Raw genomic sequence first — 16,511 nt, forward strand, 5'->3', positions numbered from 1 at the left:
AGGGAAAGGGAGGGGAAGGGGGGGGGAAGTGGGGAAAACAAAAGTAGAGAAAACACTTATAATAAAACCATATTTTTGTGACTGTCTGTAAGGTCTTTTCTTCTTCCAAACTATCGTCGGCAGTGCTTTTCTTTATCTCTGCCTCGGAGGCCTCGGCCTTAGTTTTCTTAGAGGTGATCTATCTTTGATTAAGCCAAATGTACAAAGGATTCCAATTGCTATAATAGGTTGAAGATTCTTTATTTTTTAATGCTTGGGTTAGTTTGTCCATTTCGGGGCATTGTAAAATTTTCTGAATAACCATAAGTTCAGTGGGGATAGAGGGTAGTTTCCAGCACTGGGCAAATGCCAGTCTGGCACGTTAAGATATGGATTGTAATATACTTGATTTTTGGATATTTGTTTATCAAAAATTCCTAGAAGAAAGGACTCTGGTTTGTACTCAATTTGTTCCATGGTTATTTCCTCTAGCCAGTGCCTAATTTTTTGCCAGTACTTCTGGGTTTCCTTGCATGACCACCACATGTGGAAGAAGGTACCTTCTATGTATTGACATTTCCAACACTTGGGGCTCGTGTTGGGGTGCATCTTCGCCAATCTCGAAGGGGGCAGGTGCCATCTATAAAACATTTTATATAAGTTTTCTTTATAAGCTGCTGATTTCGTGATCTTAATGTTCCTGTTCCAGATCTTTTCCCATTCTGCTAGGGTAATGCTCCTACCCACATTTCTGCTCCACGCAATCATATTTCCCTTGACAATTTCTTGTTCTAGTTCTGTTTCTAATAAATATTTGTAAAATTTAGATATATTTTTTTTACTTGGTCCTAGTAGAATTTTGTCTAGAGTCTGTAATTTATTGTAGATTCCAAATTCCTTAATGTCTTGTTTGTATTTACTATGAATTTGAAGATACACCCACTGATCAATTATAAATCCTCGCTCTTGTAGTTCTTGTCGTGTTTTCAACTTTCCTTGTGGGTCTAATAAATTTTCGTACTTAATCATTTTGGTTATATCCAGATTATTAGGTGTTGCCTTTTTCAAGAAGTTTTTAAGACTTCCCAGTTTGGTTGACAATTCGTAGATTCTCTGGTCGTCTTCCATCCACGTACCAGACCTCACTTTGCTTAGCTTACTTTAGAGTACCTTCAAACCGATTGGGAGACCCAAGTCCACTGAACCTTATGTTCTTTTTGAAAATGCACAAGGGAATTGTCAGGAATTCTCTGGCCTGAGTTCCATCATGAGATATCCAAGTAGTCCTTGACATAGGACCATAACTGAGCCTGCCTATAATAGTCGTTACATCATGAAGGTCTTAAAAATGGGTGGTCACATGACCCAATTTTAAATGACTTTTTTGTTAAGTGAATGCTGCAGTCATTAAGCAAACCACTGATTTGTTGTAGGCATGGCTTTGCTGAAAACAGAAAATAAGTGCTGTTATTTGGCAAAGGCATTGTAAAACATAGTCATATAACCACAGGATACTGCAAACAGCCATAAATGCAGCCGTGTTGCTCAGCTCTGAAGCTAAGTGAGCCTCTGTGGTGCAGTGGAGTGCAGTATGCAAGCTACTGCTGCTGCAGCCAGCTGCCTATAATTTGGCAGTTCAAATCCCACCAGGCTCAAGGTTGACTCGGCCTTCCATCCTTCCAAGGTGGGTAAAATGAGGATCCAAATTGTTGGGGGCAATAGGCTGACTCTATAAACCGCTTAGAGAGGGCTGTAAAGCACTTTAAAGTGGTATGTAAGTCTAAGTGCTATTGCTATTGCTAAATCACATGACCATGGATCCTTGTAACTTTGGATCTGGGTCCCCTTTTTCGGATCTATCGTAACTTTGAATGTCATTAAGTGATTAGTCATAAGTCAAGGACTATCAAAATAAAGTGAGGTGATAGAAGTTACAGGTAGTCTTAAGGTAACCTTCATTGTCATTTTTTTCTGTGGGCACACATTAAAAATGAAATTCTGTTGGCTGGTCTCAAAAGTGTACTCATACATAACACACGTATAGACATGTTACAAATATACATATGTACTGTATATACCTACACCCTAACATATAAATATTAATCACTGTCCATCTTGAATACATAGCAATAGGAGGAAACTTGAGAGTTCACAAGGTTGATGCTATATGAAACAAAACTCTGGCTGAATTTGGATGTTCTGCTTCGGTTGCCACGAAGCATCCTCCCAGAAGGTAACAAGGAAAAACAGGTTGCGTGAAGAGGATGTGCAGCTTCCCCAGATAATTCAATTTGCAACCATTTGTTTAGTGGCTGTTTGAAATTACAACGGCACTGAAAAAACTGACTTATGACCAGTTTTCACACTTGCTGTTGTTACAGCATCCTCATGGTCACATGATCAAAATGTGGACACTTGGCAACTGGTTTCTATTTATGATGGTTGCAATATCCCGGGGTCATGGGACTGCCTTCTGCCACCTTCTGACAAGCAAAGTCAGGAATGGGGAAGCCAGATTCATTTAACAACCGTATTACTAACCGTAGTGAGTCGCTCAACAACTGTGGCAGGAAAGGTTGTAAAATGGGGCAAAATTCACTCAACGGCTGTCTTGCTTAGCAACAAAAATTTTGGACTGTTATAGTCATTATAGAGCTACCTGTATCAGTATTTTTTTGTCTTCCTCCCGCCCCCGAAGATAAGTGATTAAACCTCCACCAAGCTCTTAATAGTCTCGTGGGAAAACTTGCAAATAAATACACCAAAGGCACCGTTTTTGAGTTTAAAAGGGTCCTATCCGTGGCATCTTATCCATATTCTTCTCGCTGCATAACAATACAGCTTCCATTCTTTTTGTTCAGGGAAGCTGTTCTGGTTGATGCTTCTATTTCTCTGTAGAGCTATTTGGTTTCTTTTATTTTGTGTCCCAATAACATGCTTGCTAGGTGCTGGGTGATGTTGTTTTCCCCTTTGTTTCCAACAATTCGGAGCTGCAGATTAAAATGTCCTGAAATGTCTGCTGCACTGAACAACAACAACAACAACAAAAGCTTAACTCTCCAAAGTTGTTTCCTTTTATAAAGACTGTTTTGGCTACCTCTCTCGTAGTCTGTAATTATTTATTTATTTAAAAGATTTGTGGACTGCCATTTAAAATAAAATCTCCCAAGACATCTCCCTGTATATGTTGTTACAATAAATAATCAACTATGAATTTTTTAAAGCATAGTTAACCGGCAGTTAAGATTAGGCGCAGTTTGGTGAACTGGCAAATCCCACCACTGGCTGGCCCCACCCCCACCCATATTTCAGCCTGTTTTTGGGGGCGTTTTCAGGCCACTTTGAGGGTTGTTTTTGAGCCATTTTCAGGTTGTTTTCAGGCCACTTTTGGCCTGGAAAATGGCCTGAAAAATGGCCCTTAAAATGGCCGAGAAAATGACCCCCAAACAGGCTGAAAAATGGGTAGGACGGGGCCAGCCAGTGCTAAGATTAGCCCTAATTAGATGAATCCTACCTCTTCCTTTGAGGTGAGCGGCCAGGAGGCAGAGCTGGGTGTGATGAGTGACGTTATTCACCCAGTCACATGACCAACTGGCCACACCTACCCCGCCATAGAACTGGTTGTTAAAAAATTTGCAGCCCACCACTGCCAACAGGATAATGATTGTTACTACCAGTAGTAGGTTTGTAAAGTAGGTTTGTAAGATTTACTGTTGAGAATGCAAAAAAAAGCTGATCAAACCCAAAAATGCAGTCCTTCATGTAACTTGAGTAGAAGCTGCTTAGAGCTTTCAAGATTCTCTTCTTGTGCGCATTCCTCCGAGTGAGTTTTTCACTCCTGGGCCTGGACATGTCCCTGCAATTTTCTTGGAGTGATTTTGGAAGTGGTTCGCCATTGCCTCCTTCCGAGGAAATGACTCGCCCAGGATCACCAACTGGCTTCATGCCTAAGGCAAGACTAGAACTCATAGTGTCCCAGTTTCTAGGTGCTGCCTTAACAACTACACTAAATCGGCTCCTCAAAGTGTACAATATTGGTATATGAAATAAAATCCAATAATATATACCAGCTAAGTGTAAATTGGTATGATACGGACGCCAAGTGCAACTTCCTAACCATAATCCCAAATGCATAACAATTCCCAACAGTATCACACTCCTGATAATTTTGGGACTGCTCTTAAAAGCGATTTACATTTTTTAAATATTTCAAAAATTGCATTTTGAAGAACGGAGACTTCATCCATGTATCCATGCAGCCCTAGAGAGAAATGAATTGTGCAAAACTAATATCCTCCCACCTAGCAGTTCGGAAGCATGCAAATGAGAATAGATAAACAGGTACCACTTTGTGGGAAGGTAACAGCGTTCCATGTGCCTTTGGCATATAGCTGTGCTGACCACAGAAATTGTCCTCGGAGAACACTGCTAAGAAACAGAGATGAGCATCACACACACACACCCTAGAATTGGACGTGACTGGACAGGAAAACCTTTAGATTTTATATCAAGGGTGTCAAACTCAAGGCCCAGGGGTCAGATCCGGGGTGTTTAGATCTGGCCCTCAGGGCCACCCTGGAAACAGCTAAGGACTGGCCCACAGTGCCTCTGCCAGTGAAAACTGAGCTTGGGGGGGCCACGGGCGGCCCTCCCGAGCTCCATTTTTACTGGTAGACGGTTACAGGAGGCCATTGTAACCGAAAACTGAGCTCAGGAGCCCATTTTGACTGGCAAAATGCTCGGGCTGCCCACAGGCTCCCTCAACACGAGTGATGTTGAACTGGCCACACCCACCTTGGCCATGCCCCCCCTGGCCCCCCCGATGTGGCCCTCAGTGAAATTAAGTTTGATACCCCTGTTTTATACAATCTTGTCTGCATTTACCCTCTAAAGAAATTCTTCCAGGGCCATGGCTAATTCTCCCTGCCTGTACTGAGATGCCAGGTCCTTCTTGCTACTCCTGTGATTGGAAAGAAAGGACAAGCGATTGCAATCAAAAATTGGGGATTTTTTTTTAAAAAACACCTTGCTCTTTCCCCACCAGTATCACATGAGCTCCAAACAGAATCAGAACTAATGGTACTGTTGCACCCAGGAGGGGGATCATTTTCATTGGATTTACGTTAGTTCCAATTTTGGAAAGGAACAGTCATCTTTGTCTATCCAAGACCGTCTTGCCACAGATAAGCACTGCATATGAATCAGCAAAAATAAAGGCTTAGTGGACCACCCATGGTCTCTGACTCACCTGTTTTAAACAGCCGTACTAGACCACACTCCTTTATAAAGAACCTTTGAACAAGCTGTCTTAGTCATGCTGGCTTCAAACAATGGTCTTAGTTAAATCTACCATTAATGAGAGTACAGACTTAAGCTGGTCCTCTCCTTTTAAAAATACCACTCTTTTGCTTACACTTTCAAAGGGTGTAACGCTTCAGATTTATATGTATTGCATCATCCATTGTCTTGGCCTATCAAAACAAGAGAGCACAATGTTTAATTTAAAACTTTGCAAATCTGCCCCCAGTTTGCAAAACACAGGTGCCAGACTATAAAAGAGACGAGGACAGTTTCTTATCCGTAGGGAGAACGGCTTGCACGTTTGAGGCATCGCTGGTTCACGAGAAAAATCTCTAGGTAAATTCTATCTTGACATAACTGAATATTTATATATCTTAATTTCACTTAGACAGCTAAGGTTCTGTTTGTTTGAAGCCTGAACTGGACAACAATTAGCTCTCACGATGTCCTTAGACTCTCATTCCCATCTTCTCTAGCTAGTATGCCCAGTAGTGAGGGGATAATGGGAGTTGTAGTCCAAGGTCATCCAAAGGACTGCATGTCAATCATGCCTGCTTTAAGGGAATAGCTTTTAAGAGTGCTTTTAAAAGGAACTTTTGAAATAGAGCTCAAACACTGATCTGTTTTTTAAGCTGATAATTTTGTTCATTGGATTAAATTGAGTATAATGTAAGAATGTTTCTGCTGTAATTACAGGAATGGTTTCTCAAATCAGAGGGTTTCATATTATGAAATGCAATTCTAATCTATATTTATTCCAGAATCTTTACTGCAGATTAGTTTTTGGAGTTTTCTCTAAAGGTAATGCAAAAACAATAAAGGCTCTTGGACAACGTTTTAAATAAACTAAGAAGCATAGAAACATCATGAAATTTATTTCTTTTGAGCTACTCCTGGAAATGTGTAATATTTACTAATTCATATTTATTCAAGTGCTAAAAATATTCTGCTAAACATTGTGTATTCATAAAATCAAATTAAGACTTGCCTTTAAAGTAAAATTTAGCTCTTCATCAGGAAACACTAAAGATTTTGGAAGTAAGCTTAAATAAAGTTTGTAGGTAGGTGTATTCTTAATGAGTTAATACTTAAGCATAATTCAACATTTTAATAACAAATTAAATTTTAATGACAAATGAAGCCTGTTTTAATTATTTACTGATTAGGCTTATAATGACATTTAGTATTTGCATTGTACTGTGATATAAGAAATTATTCTTTTTTAAAATTTGAGGTATTCAAAGAACTTTCAGAGTAGGACTTAACATCAGTAATCAAACAGATATTTCTGCCTTCATGAAAACAACCCATAGGGATGTTTAATATGACCTTGTGTTTATTTGCTTTAGCTTTACAGGATGCCAGGAGGCGACATGGCCAAACCCTTGCTAAATCATCAGAACGAGGACAGTAATTTAAGCCTGGCCCCAGCTTCTGGGAGCAGGACAATTGGGATTTTGGGAAGTGGCGACTTTGCACGCTCCTTGTCCATGCGCCTGGTGTGCTCAGGTTTCAAAGTGGCGGTCGGAAGCCGGAACCCGAAGCTCAACACCAGCCTCTTTCCTTCTGCAGTTGAAGTAACATGCCAGGCAGACGCCATAAAGAAGGCCGATATCATCTTTGTGGCAATTTTCAGAGAACACTACACCACGCTCTGTGACTACAACAACGAGCTTTCCGGCAAAGTACTGGTGGATGTTAGCAACAATGCTGAAATAAATCATCACAAAGAATCCAATGCAGAGTATCTAGCCTCGCTTTTGCCAGCCTGCACTGTGGTCAAAGGATTTAACGTCATTTCAGCCTGGACCCTGCAGTCGGGTCCCAGAGATGGGAACAAACAGGTAATGGTCGTTGTTTTTTTTCCCCTCCCTTTGGTACATTGTGGACACATCAGCATCTCTGGGATTCCGAGATTCTCCCCTCCTAGGAAGAAGTCGTAGTTTGTCCAACCAGTTTGTTCTGCGTAAGCTTCAGACCCAGACGAAGCCCATCGGAAACTATGTGAATTTAGCTTGAGAAAAAGGGGAAAGCATCAACCACTTCCACTGTGACGGGGGAAGATCCAGTGGAGGAGGTTGGTTGATTAACCACAGATCCTACCTCCCTTCCCATTCTGGCCCTGCCCTACCCAACTTTAATTGGCTTTTAGAAATTGGATTAATTTATTTAGGATATACTGTATATTTATGTGTGTGTGTGTGTGTGTGTATGTATGTGAGTGTATATATATATATACACATACATACATACATATATACATACACACACAGATACGGACACACATCTCCCATCATACATGTATGATTGTTAAGTCATCAGAGTTACCTTGTGTAGGATGGGTGACCAATTTTTTTTCTTTTAGCAACCCTGTAATCCCTTGCATTGAGCTGGAATCAGGGTGACTAAACAGAGCTGAGCATTTACTGGCTGGATGCCCTTCTTGATGCCTATGCAGAGTTCACAGCAGATATTTTTTCTTCTTCGCTTCCAAAGAGAGAAATGCCTGCTGCTTCCAAGGATTGAACTCACAGCCTCCTGCTTGTGAAGCCTGAGCTCTACCTCTACACCAACACGCTGCCCCTAAGATGGGCAACCAATAGAATATCTAAGATAATCAAAAGATGATCAGCCATATATATATATATATATGGCTGATCATCTTATGCATATTTATAATGACTAAGAATGTGTAATTAGCATGCCCGTATGAATATCTGAATTATTTTCGCTACCCAGATAGTTGCAGTCTTGCATATAGTTCTGCACCTCAAGGCCCAGGCATCAAATTCTGACTGGCCTTGTAACTGACATAGTCATTATTAGAGAAAATTATAATACATTCCTTAAAATTCATATAATCAAGTACTTCAGTACCTTTTTAAGATCCCTCACCAGAAACCTCTTGTTGTTCATAATGGTTCACTGGGAAAAATGCTTATTTCTGCATTCAAGAATGAGGCTATTCCACAGGAAATAAAAGCATCCAGGAGCAGAAAAGAAAACGTTGTTAGGTTAATCATTTTTCACTGCTCTTCCTGCTGCTGTTGCTGTTACCCATCTATCCACATTTATATCCTATCTTTCTCCTGAGAGCTCGTACAATATACAAGTGGATTTCCACTCAATTTGACTCTGTGCAGTAGGTTGGAGAGAAAGGGAATGGCCCCACATCAGCAGTGAATCCCATGGTTGAATAGGAATTTAAAGCTGAGCTTCTCTGGCCCAAATCTCAAACCTTAACCACTAGGCAACCCTATGCTGATAAGATTCCTTGGATTGCGCCACTGCCTTGGATTCCTGGTTACAATCCCCCGCCCCCTCCTTTCGTTGCAGGTCTTCATTTGCTCTGACAACCAAGAAGCCAAACAGGCTGTTGCTGAAATTGCTCACGCCCTGGGCTTCAAGCCAGTGGACATGGGTGCCTTGTTCTCAGCTCGGGAAATAGAGAATATCCCCCTGCGTCTCCTCCCTGCCTGGAAGATCCCTGTCTTCTTGGCCCTGGGCCTCTTCCTCTGCTTCTACACCTACAACTTCATCCGGCAAGTCTTGCATCCTTACATTCGAGAGAAGAAGAACAAATTCTACAAGATCCCTGTGGAGATCGTCAACACCACCTTGCCTTGCGTGGCCTACGTCATGCTGTCCCTGGTCTACCTTCCCGGAGTGCTCGCGGCCATCTTTCAGCTGTACCACTGCACAAAGTATCGGCGTTTCCCTGACTGGCTCGACCAGTGGCTACAACACCGGAAGCAGATAGGCCTCCTGAGCTTTTTCTGCGCAGCGTTGCATGCTGCCTACAGTCTGTGCCTACCCATGCGCCGGTCTCACCGCTATCTGTTGCTCAACGAGGCGGTCAAGCAGGTATGGTACTCCCAGGAAAGGAGATTAGGAAACTGGCTGCTTACTCCTTTCATTGCGTGATCTTAGGAATCCCTGGCTCCGCTGCTTCATTCCAAATTGCCTCAATCCAGCAGCAGGCAAGCTTGTGATAGCTTAGGGTTGTCAAACTTGAACATCAAGGTTGTGTTTGACCTGAGGGGGGAAAGAATATGTGTGTGGCCAGGGTGGGAGTGCACAGCTTGATGTCGCTCATTGAGGCTCCATTTTTGGTCCTCCCAGGCTCCATTTTTGGCTGCAACAGCCTCCTGTAGCTCTCTGCCACAAAAATGGAGCTCGGGAGGGCTGCATGTGGCCTCTCCAAGCTCCCTTTCTACTGGCAGAGGCACCGTGGGCCAATCCTTTGCTGTTTCCAGGGTGGGCTTGCAGGCCAGATCTAAGCGCCCTATGGGCCAGATCCGGCCCCCAGACCTTGAGTTTGACTCCCCTGTGATAGCTGGTGGGCTATCAAGATAATCCTTGACTTAAAATAATTTGTTTAGTGACCAAAGTTACAACACAACTGAAAAAGTGACTTACAACCCTTTATCACATGACCCTAGCAGCATCCCCCATGGTCACATGATCAACATTCAGGTGCTTAGCAACTGGTTCATATTTATGACGGTTGCAGTATCCCGCTCTATCATGTGATCACCTTTTGCAACCTTCTGACAAGCAAAGTCAATGAGGAAGCCAGATTCACTTAACAACTGGGTAACTGGACAACCGTTGCAAGAAAGGTGGTGAAATGGGGAAAATTCACTTAACAACTATCTTAGTAACAGAAATTTGGGGCTCAATTGTAGTCATAAATCAAGGACTACCCATAGTTATATTTTGGCAGGATGGGAGCAGCAGTAGGTGGAGTAGAGTGGTGATACAAAATGGGCAGGATCAGAATGCCATGGGAGCCTTCTCTTAGATTTGGGAGTGAAAGAGTTTGGAGATTGTTACTTTAAGGAGAGAAAAAAACTTCACTAAGCTTCTATCAGGATTAACCCTAGAGTTTTTAAATATTCTCAGAAGGGCTTCATTGATTAGAAGAGCTGAAGGCCACATTCAGTCCTGGAAGTTTGGATTGCCCACTATTCACTCTTTCTATAGTTGTAATCAAAAGAAGAAAATATTTGTAGCTCAAGGTTGAACTGTGTGGTCTTGGCGCTCTCTAAGCTTGGTTGTTTTCTTGCAAATATTTCATTAGCACTAATTATACCGTGTTTCTCCAACAATAGCCCCCCCCATAGGAAGACCCAGCATGTTTTCTAGGCATAAAATGAAATTAAGCCCCTTCCCCCAAATTTAGGCCTAGTTTAAAACATGCGAAATTGAGGGGGGGAAAGGCGGGGGGGAAACTTGCCATTAGGAGTGCCCCGCGGGCAGCTACGCCTCACCATCAGCTGCTCCTAACACCATGGTGGAGCACGGAGGGCTCCCTTGCCCGGGTAAGCAGGTAGGTGGTGTCGGCGTGGATATCCGGCAGCGTTTCAGCCGCTTCTCAGGCCTCCGTAGCTTCCACGGTTCCCACCGGTGCTGGCGCCTCTCTCGGAGGCACCAGCACTGTCTCCAGCAACAGTATCTGAGTTGCTCCCGCTTTTCCCCTGTCCCCATAACAACAGGGAAAAAAAAGATTTTGAGGTACCTGGGAGTGCCGCGTGCTGCGTTTTGGTTTAATCCCGAGCGGCTGGGTGGGCGTGAGAAGAGCCGAGCGAGCGTCTCTGCTGCTGCTACCCTTGGTGCTCCAGCCTCGGGCTCTGCAAGTTTGCAAAAGTCCCGGTGCGCAGCCTGTTCCTTCATTCTAAGCACCCAGGCCGAGCTGCAGCTGCCCCTCTCTCGCCAGCACCATCTCCAATAACAGCGGCAGCAGCAGCGAGAACCATGGAAGCATTTCAGCCGCTTCTCGGGTGGGGGAGCCACCTCCGTAACTTCCACAGTTCCCGCCGCTGCTGCCACTGTTATTGGAGATGGCGCTGGCGAGAGAGGGACAGCTGCAGCTCGGCCTGGGCGCTTGGAATGCAGGAACGGGCTGCGCACCGGGACTTTTGCAAACTTGCACAGCCTGAGGCTGGAGCACCAAGGGTAGCAGCAGCAGAGGCGCTCGCTCGGCTCTTTTCACGTCCACCCAGCCGCTCGGGGTTAAACCAAAACGCAGCGCGCGGCACTCCCAGGTACCTCAAAATCTTTTTTTTCCTGTTGTTACAGGGATTGGGGGGAAAGCAGGAGCGACTCAGATGCTGTTGTTGGAGATGGCGCTGGTGCATGGGGGTTGGGGGAGAAATTAATTCACCCCCGAAAAGACGTCCTAGCCATTTTTTCAGGGCTCAAAAAAAAAAAAATAAGGCCCAGCCTTATTTTGTGAGAAACACGGTATTACCTACTTAGGTAATGAAACACTTGCAAGAAAACAAGCTCAGAGCCCATTGTTGTGATCAGTGGTGGGATTCAGTTTTTTTCACTATCGGTTCTGTGGGCGTGGCTTGGTGGGCGTGGCAGGGGAAGGATAGTGTAAAATCTCCAGTCAGAGGTGGTATTTGCTGGTTCTCCAAACTACTCAAAATTTTCGCTACCGGTTCTCCAGAACTGCTCAGAACCTGCTGAAAACCCACCTCTGGTTGTGATGTTTGTACAATTAAAAGATACAAAATTGGGGTTCGTTCTGGCATTTTGTTTTGATTAACCATGCTGTCTTATTTAGATAGAACTGGCTGAGCTTTGCAACAAAACATGAGATTTTAGTCCCCTTCCACTCTCATTTTCTGGATTTTCCATCCCAAAAATTAGTTTAGGCTTCTAAGCATTTCCCAAAGAAATGAATGATTCAGCCCAGTTTCCCATTCTCCAAGGACGAAAAGGAGATCCTGAACATAGCATTCACATGAGCCAGTAGGAGGAAATCTGGGTTAGAAGGTGAACTGGAACTGGAATCCTGTGTGAACTGGACTCCTGGTTTTCCTTTGCCCTTCTGAGAAGTTAGAAAAGTGGTTTCTTTCTGGGTGGAAGTCAAGATCCATGTCTAACCTTAACATCTAAGATGTGAGTAGATGATTTCTATGGAACACTTTGATAGAATGATTTCACTCCAGTTTCTAAATTAGCACTGGTTGTTTCATATATCAGGCCAGGCCAGAACACTGAGAGTCTTGCACTGATGAGGTTACCTAGTTTGGTAATGAAATATCTGCTAGAAAACTACCGAGCTCAAGAGAGCAGCAAAGACCCCATAGTTCAACCCTGAACTACCAGTATTTTTTTCCTATCAGTATAGATTCTAAACTTGATGAAGTTTCACTGAGGCCATTGGACCTCAGGACTACTTAAGTAAGTGAATAAGAGATGCAGTGTAAAACAAGATTTTTCATTCCACGCTAGCTTGCCTGCATGATCTTTTGCCCAGTCGCCTTCCTGTATTTGCTGCTAGGAACACAGTATCCCCACCCCAGCTTTTAATTCGGCTCCTGTTTCTTTTTGGTGATTTTTGTAAATAAATCTCAGGCAAGTTGTCCTGGCCTGTTTGTTTCTCTTATGCTAGTTATTTCTCTCCCCCCAGTTTCATGAATCACATTGATTTAGCAGAATAAATGGAAGGAGCTAAGTGTCACTCTCTGTAATATAGTACAAATCCCATTTCTGGGAGGGTTTTTTTTTTCCATTAGCCTGAAGACTTCTTTCCTAAAAGCATTTAAACCAAATCCCATTAAGCCCCTTAAGCAGCCCAGCATTCAGAGAGTGATGCTTTTGTGGTCTTTGCTTGAAACTGGAGCCGCTTTGCCATTTTTAACTGTATCTTTCAAATGGCAAAGTGTGGTTTGATCTTCCGGGCACCAAGTTCCTAGCACATCCCTCCAGAGGTCGGCGAACATTATAGACATTGTTTTCTTTTTGCCACATTTCAACCATATGGGGAAATCAGTTCGGTGGCTCCTATACATGTGACTGGGTTTAGAATAATCGTTATGTTGCCAATCCAGCTAGTCAGTCTCATCCAGACACCTATGTGGGACTGTAAGTGGGATTCACTCTTTTTATTGGTACCGGATCGTAAGTGAAGATAAGTGGGGGATACAATCGTGCAGCAGAACAATTCATATTTTTGCTTCAAGCCACATGTGTCCCCCAGGAAAAGGAATCGGTCAAATCTTGCTGGTTGATAAAAGTTTTTCCCCAGCCCTACGCTTCATGGCACAATTACAAAGTTTAACTGAGCTCTGAAGCTTTTCCTTTGCAATATTTTTATGCTATGATATACAGTTGTTGATTGGATTGATACATGTACATCTCTAGGAAAGTCGTTTCCAAACAGATTGTGATCCAGAAAGAGTTTCCTTTCAGCCTATAAGTAGCAAAACCCTAAGTAAACTTAGATGCCAATAAGTGACTTAAAGGAAACTTTTGGAGGACAATACTAAAAATCCAACACACGCGCACCCAGCGTGCTTCATTGAAAACACAGGTGAACACTCCTTATATCCAGTATTAAGAGCAATAGGAAGCAAGCTGTAGATGATCGCCAGTGGCACAACTGAAAGACTTGTACTTCAGTTGTGGGAGTCAACCATGTGCCAGCTTAAACTATTTAAACTTCACTATCATTGATGAATGATTACAAAACAGCTCCATACTATGTATGCAAGCTGTGTGAAGCTGCCTAGGGCAGTGGTAAGAGCGGGCCAAAACTGACTGTTGGAACCCTTGTGACTATTTCCAGTTATGAAAAAAAATCCCGCTCCTATTTCTTCATGTCAAATGGAGGCTAAGAATCCGTATCTGATCAGAAAAAAAAGTTGGATGAAGACAAGCTTCCTTTGTCCAAAGTTTCCAGATACCCTGCAGCTGGCAGACATTATATGGAGATTAAGCCCTCCCTCGGGCATTATTCGGCTCGCCATCCTGTTTCCCATTTCTCAGTTTATTCAACATGACTTTGCCACTTATACTTTCAGGTGGAGAAGAGAACAGACGCCTGGGTGGAAGAGGAAGTCTGGAGGATGGAGATATACATCTCTTTTGGCATCATGGCTCTGGGCTTGCTCTCGTTACTTGCCATAACCTCCCTTCCATCCATCTCTAACTCACTCAACTGGAGGGAATTCAGCTTCATTCAAGTAAGTGCCACCGTTCAAGGTTGTTCTTCAGAAAGAAAGAATTCTTGAAGCTAGGCTGGTGTTGAAGGAGACCTTGCTCTTGGGTCCGTTCAATATACACTCAAAGAATTTCATCGCTATCCAGCCTTGTTGTTAACCACCGTAGATAAATATATCTTCTGTGGCAGCATCCCTGGAATGGAGAACCAGCATGCTAATGAGGCCCACATAAATAGGGGGTAGAAGGCCTTTGGCTCCAAATGACCATCCTGTGACTTTGACAGGGAACCTTCCAGCTGCACGAAAATTGTACAGCACTGAATTAAATAGTCCTAGATGAGTTGAATTCCACCCTGTGCTCTGAGCAAGATAGAAAGTAGAATCCAAAAACTCAAATTATTACATGATGTTGATGACCGGCCATCCAGATTTTATCCAATTCAAGGCAGCATATATTTTATAACTATTACGTCCCCACCTCCTATTTTCTGTACAACAACAACAATGACCTCGTGAGGTTGGGGGGCTGAAAAGAGTGAGTGGCCCGAAGTCACTTGGCTCTTTTGACTGGGGATTAAATTAAGACCAAAAGCCTTGGGATCCCCTAAGAAGTTCAGTCACTTGGGGAGGGGAGGGTTGGTGGCTATAGAAAAACATATTAATATTAATAATAACAGTTTTACAGCTTTAAAATCCCTTTGGGCAGCAAAGGTAACTATTTCAGTGATGGCAAAATTCCACAAAGCATACAAATGTACCAAGAAGATCCTGTAGTGCAGGAGTCCCCAATGTGTGGGCCATGGCCCAATACCTCTTGGCCACTGAGCCTCATGAGTGGCTGGCCAGTGGGCACGTGTGTGTGTGTGTACACACCACCCACTCGTGCTAGTGTTGCATGAGTGCTGTGCGGATGCTACTGTCACCGTGGGCGCTGCCATCGCCACGAGCATCACATGCTCACGGCCCCATTCGCTTGTGCGCATAAAGGTGCCCGCCCCTCTCTCCCTCCAGACCGCCAACCCAGAAAGGTTGGGGGACTGTGCTGTAGTGTACCAAGAAGATTTCCTGTAGGAAATCCGTTTCCTTGGTTTCAACAGAGACATTGGTTCACTACAACCTTCAACTGACATCCAGCGGGCTGCTCTGGTGAAGAAGTTGCAGGCATTCCCCATGGCTGAAGAAAACAAGGGAAACAGAAAGGGATACTGGTGAATAAAACCGGTTGATTCTAAGAAGAGAGAGGTTTTTTTTCCTATCCAGAGCTGTCTCCTTGTCAAAAGAGATCCTAGCAAGAAGCTATTCCAGTTTAATGAGAGACAGATTTAGCTTTCATGAGAAAAAGACCAGAGCACTGCAAAAGAAAAGAAAAATCACCCAGAATATAAATAGATTTCCCTGGTCTTGAAACAAGTCCTAATTTTCTAACAGAATCAAACAATGTCACCAATTACTTCTGTACATCCACTTAGGTTAGTCTGTCTGTTTCCTGCTCTGACATGGCTTTCTGGGCTCTGGTTCTGATTACAGCACTCCTGTAATAAGCCAGAAAGGCAAAATCCTTTCAAGGTCAATGCTAATGACTCTCTTTGACAGGCAAGGAATCTTTCTGCCAAACAGCCTTGTGCGCTTTCAGAGATGGCTGTGGTACCATTGTGTGTAATAAGATAATGCAAAATACATAAAAGACTAGCTGAAAAAAAACCATGATCCTTTCAGGAAGGATGCTTATTCTTCTTAGGACTAAAGCCCTGGTTTTGTTCTAATTATGATTTGCTGGATACAGTTAAGTCACAGTGACTGGATTCAGCCGCACCAAGGCATATAAGCAAAGGGGAAATCCATACTTGCATGGATTTGCTTAAATGTATCGACGTAAATAATAAAGAGGGACCCATGTCCCTCTCCAACAAAGGTTGATCCTTTTGATTTTTTTTTTTTTGCATTGGCTGAGGCTTTGCTAAAAGATTACAACAAGGGCTCCAAAGTTATTGCCCCACGTTAAGTATTTTGATTCAAGGTATATGTTGGGTTAGGTCTGAAGGAGGTTAGGTGATACTTGAACTAAGAGCCCTGTTAACTTAGCTACATATGTCTCTTAATGTGTGGGTTTATGACACGGAGATTGAAGCAATCTGAAAGATTTCAGCCACGTCAGCCTCAGATCTTCCAAGTGGCAACTGCTCGTAAACCAGACAAGTATTTCATATTACCAGTTGCTGCTCCTTACTGGTATTTGCTCAATCCTCCTTTTCTAGAAGAAATGCCATAATG

General features: G+C 43.2%; 1 protein-coding gene across 4 annotated transcripts in view; it reads left to right on the top strand.

The window, feature by feature from the left end:
* The window catches only part of STEAP3 (STEAP3 metalloreductase), a 71,493-nt gene that overhangs the window by 47,071 nt on the left and 7,911 nt on the right, over positions 1-16,511 (top strand). For 3 of the 4 annotated variants that reach the window (XM_087920358.1, XM_087920356.1, XM_026714652.2), the window contains exons 2-4: positions 6,630-7,124; positions 8,617-9,144; positions 14,100-14,261. In XM_087920358.1, the coding sequence (XP_087776484.1) occupies positions 6,639-7,124; positions 8,617-9,144; positions 14,100-14,261 (1,176 nt within the window). In that variant the 5' untranslated portion in view covers positions 6,630-6,638. Of the gene's footprint in view, positions 1-5,504; positions 5,617-6,629; positions 7,125-8,616; positions 9,145-14,099; positions 14,262-16,511 lie in introns of those variants that run through there. The other variant, XM_087920359.1, reaches the window with a different exon arrangement.

This window comes from Pseudonaja textilis, chromosome 1, assembly GCF_049901715.1.
Source record: "Pseudonaja textilis isolate UNSWEBS1 chromosome 1, rPseTex1.2, whole genome shotgun sequence".
In the NCBI taxonomy this organism is placed as follows: Eukaryota; Metazoa; Chordata; class Lepidosauria; order Squamata; family Elapidae; genus Pseudonaja; species Pseudonaja textilis.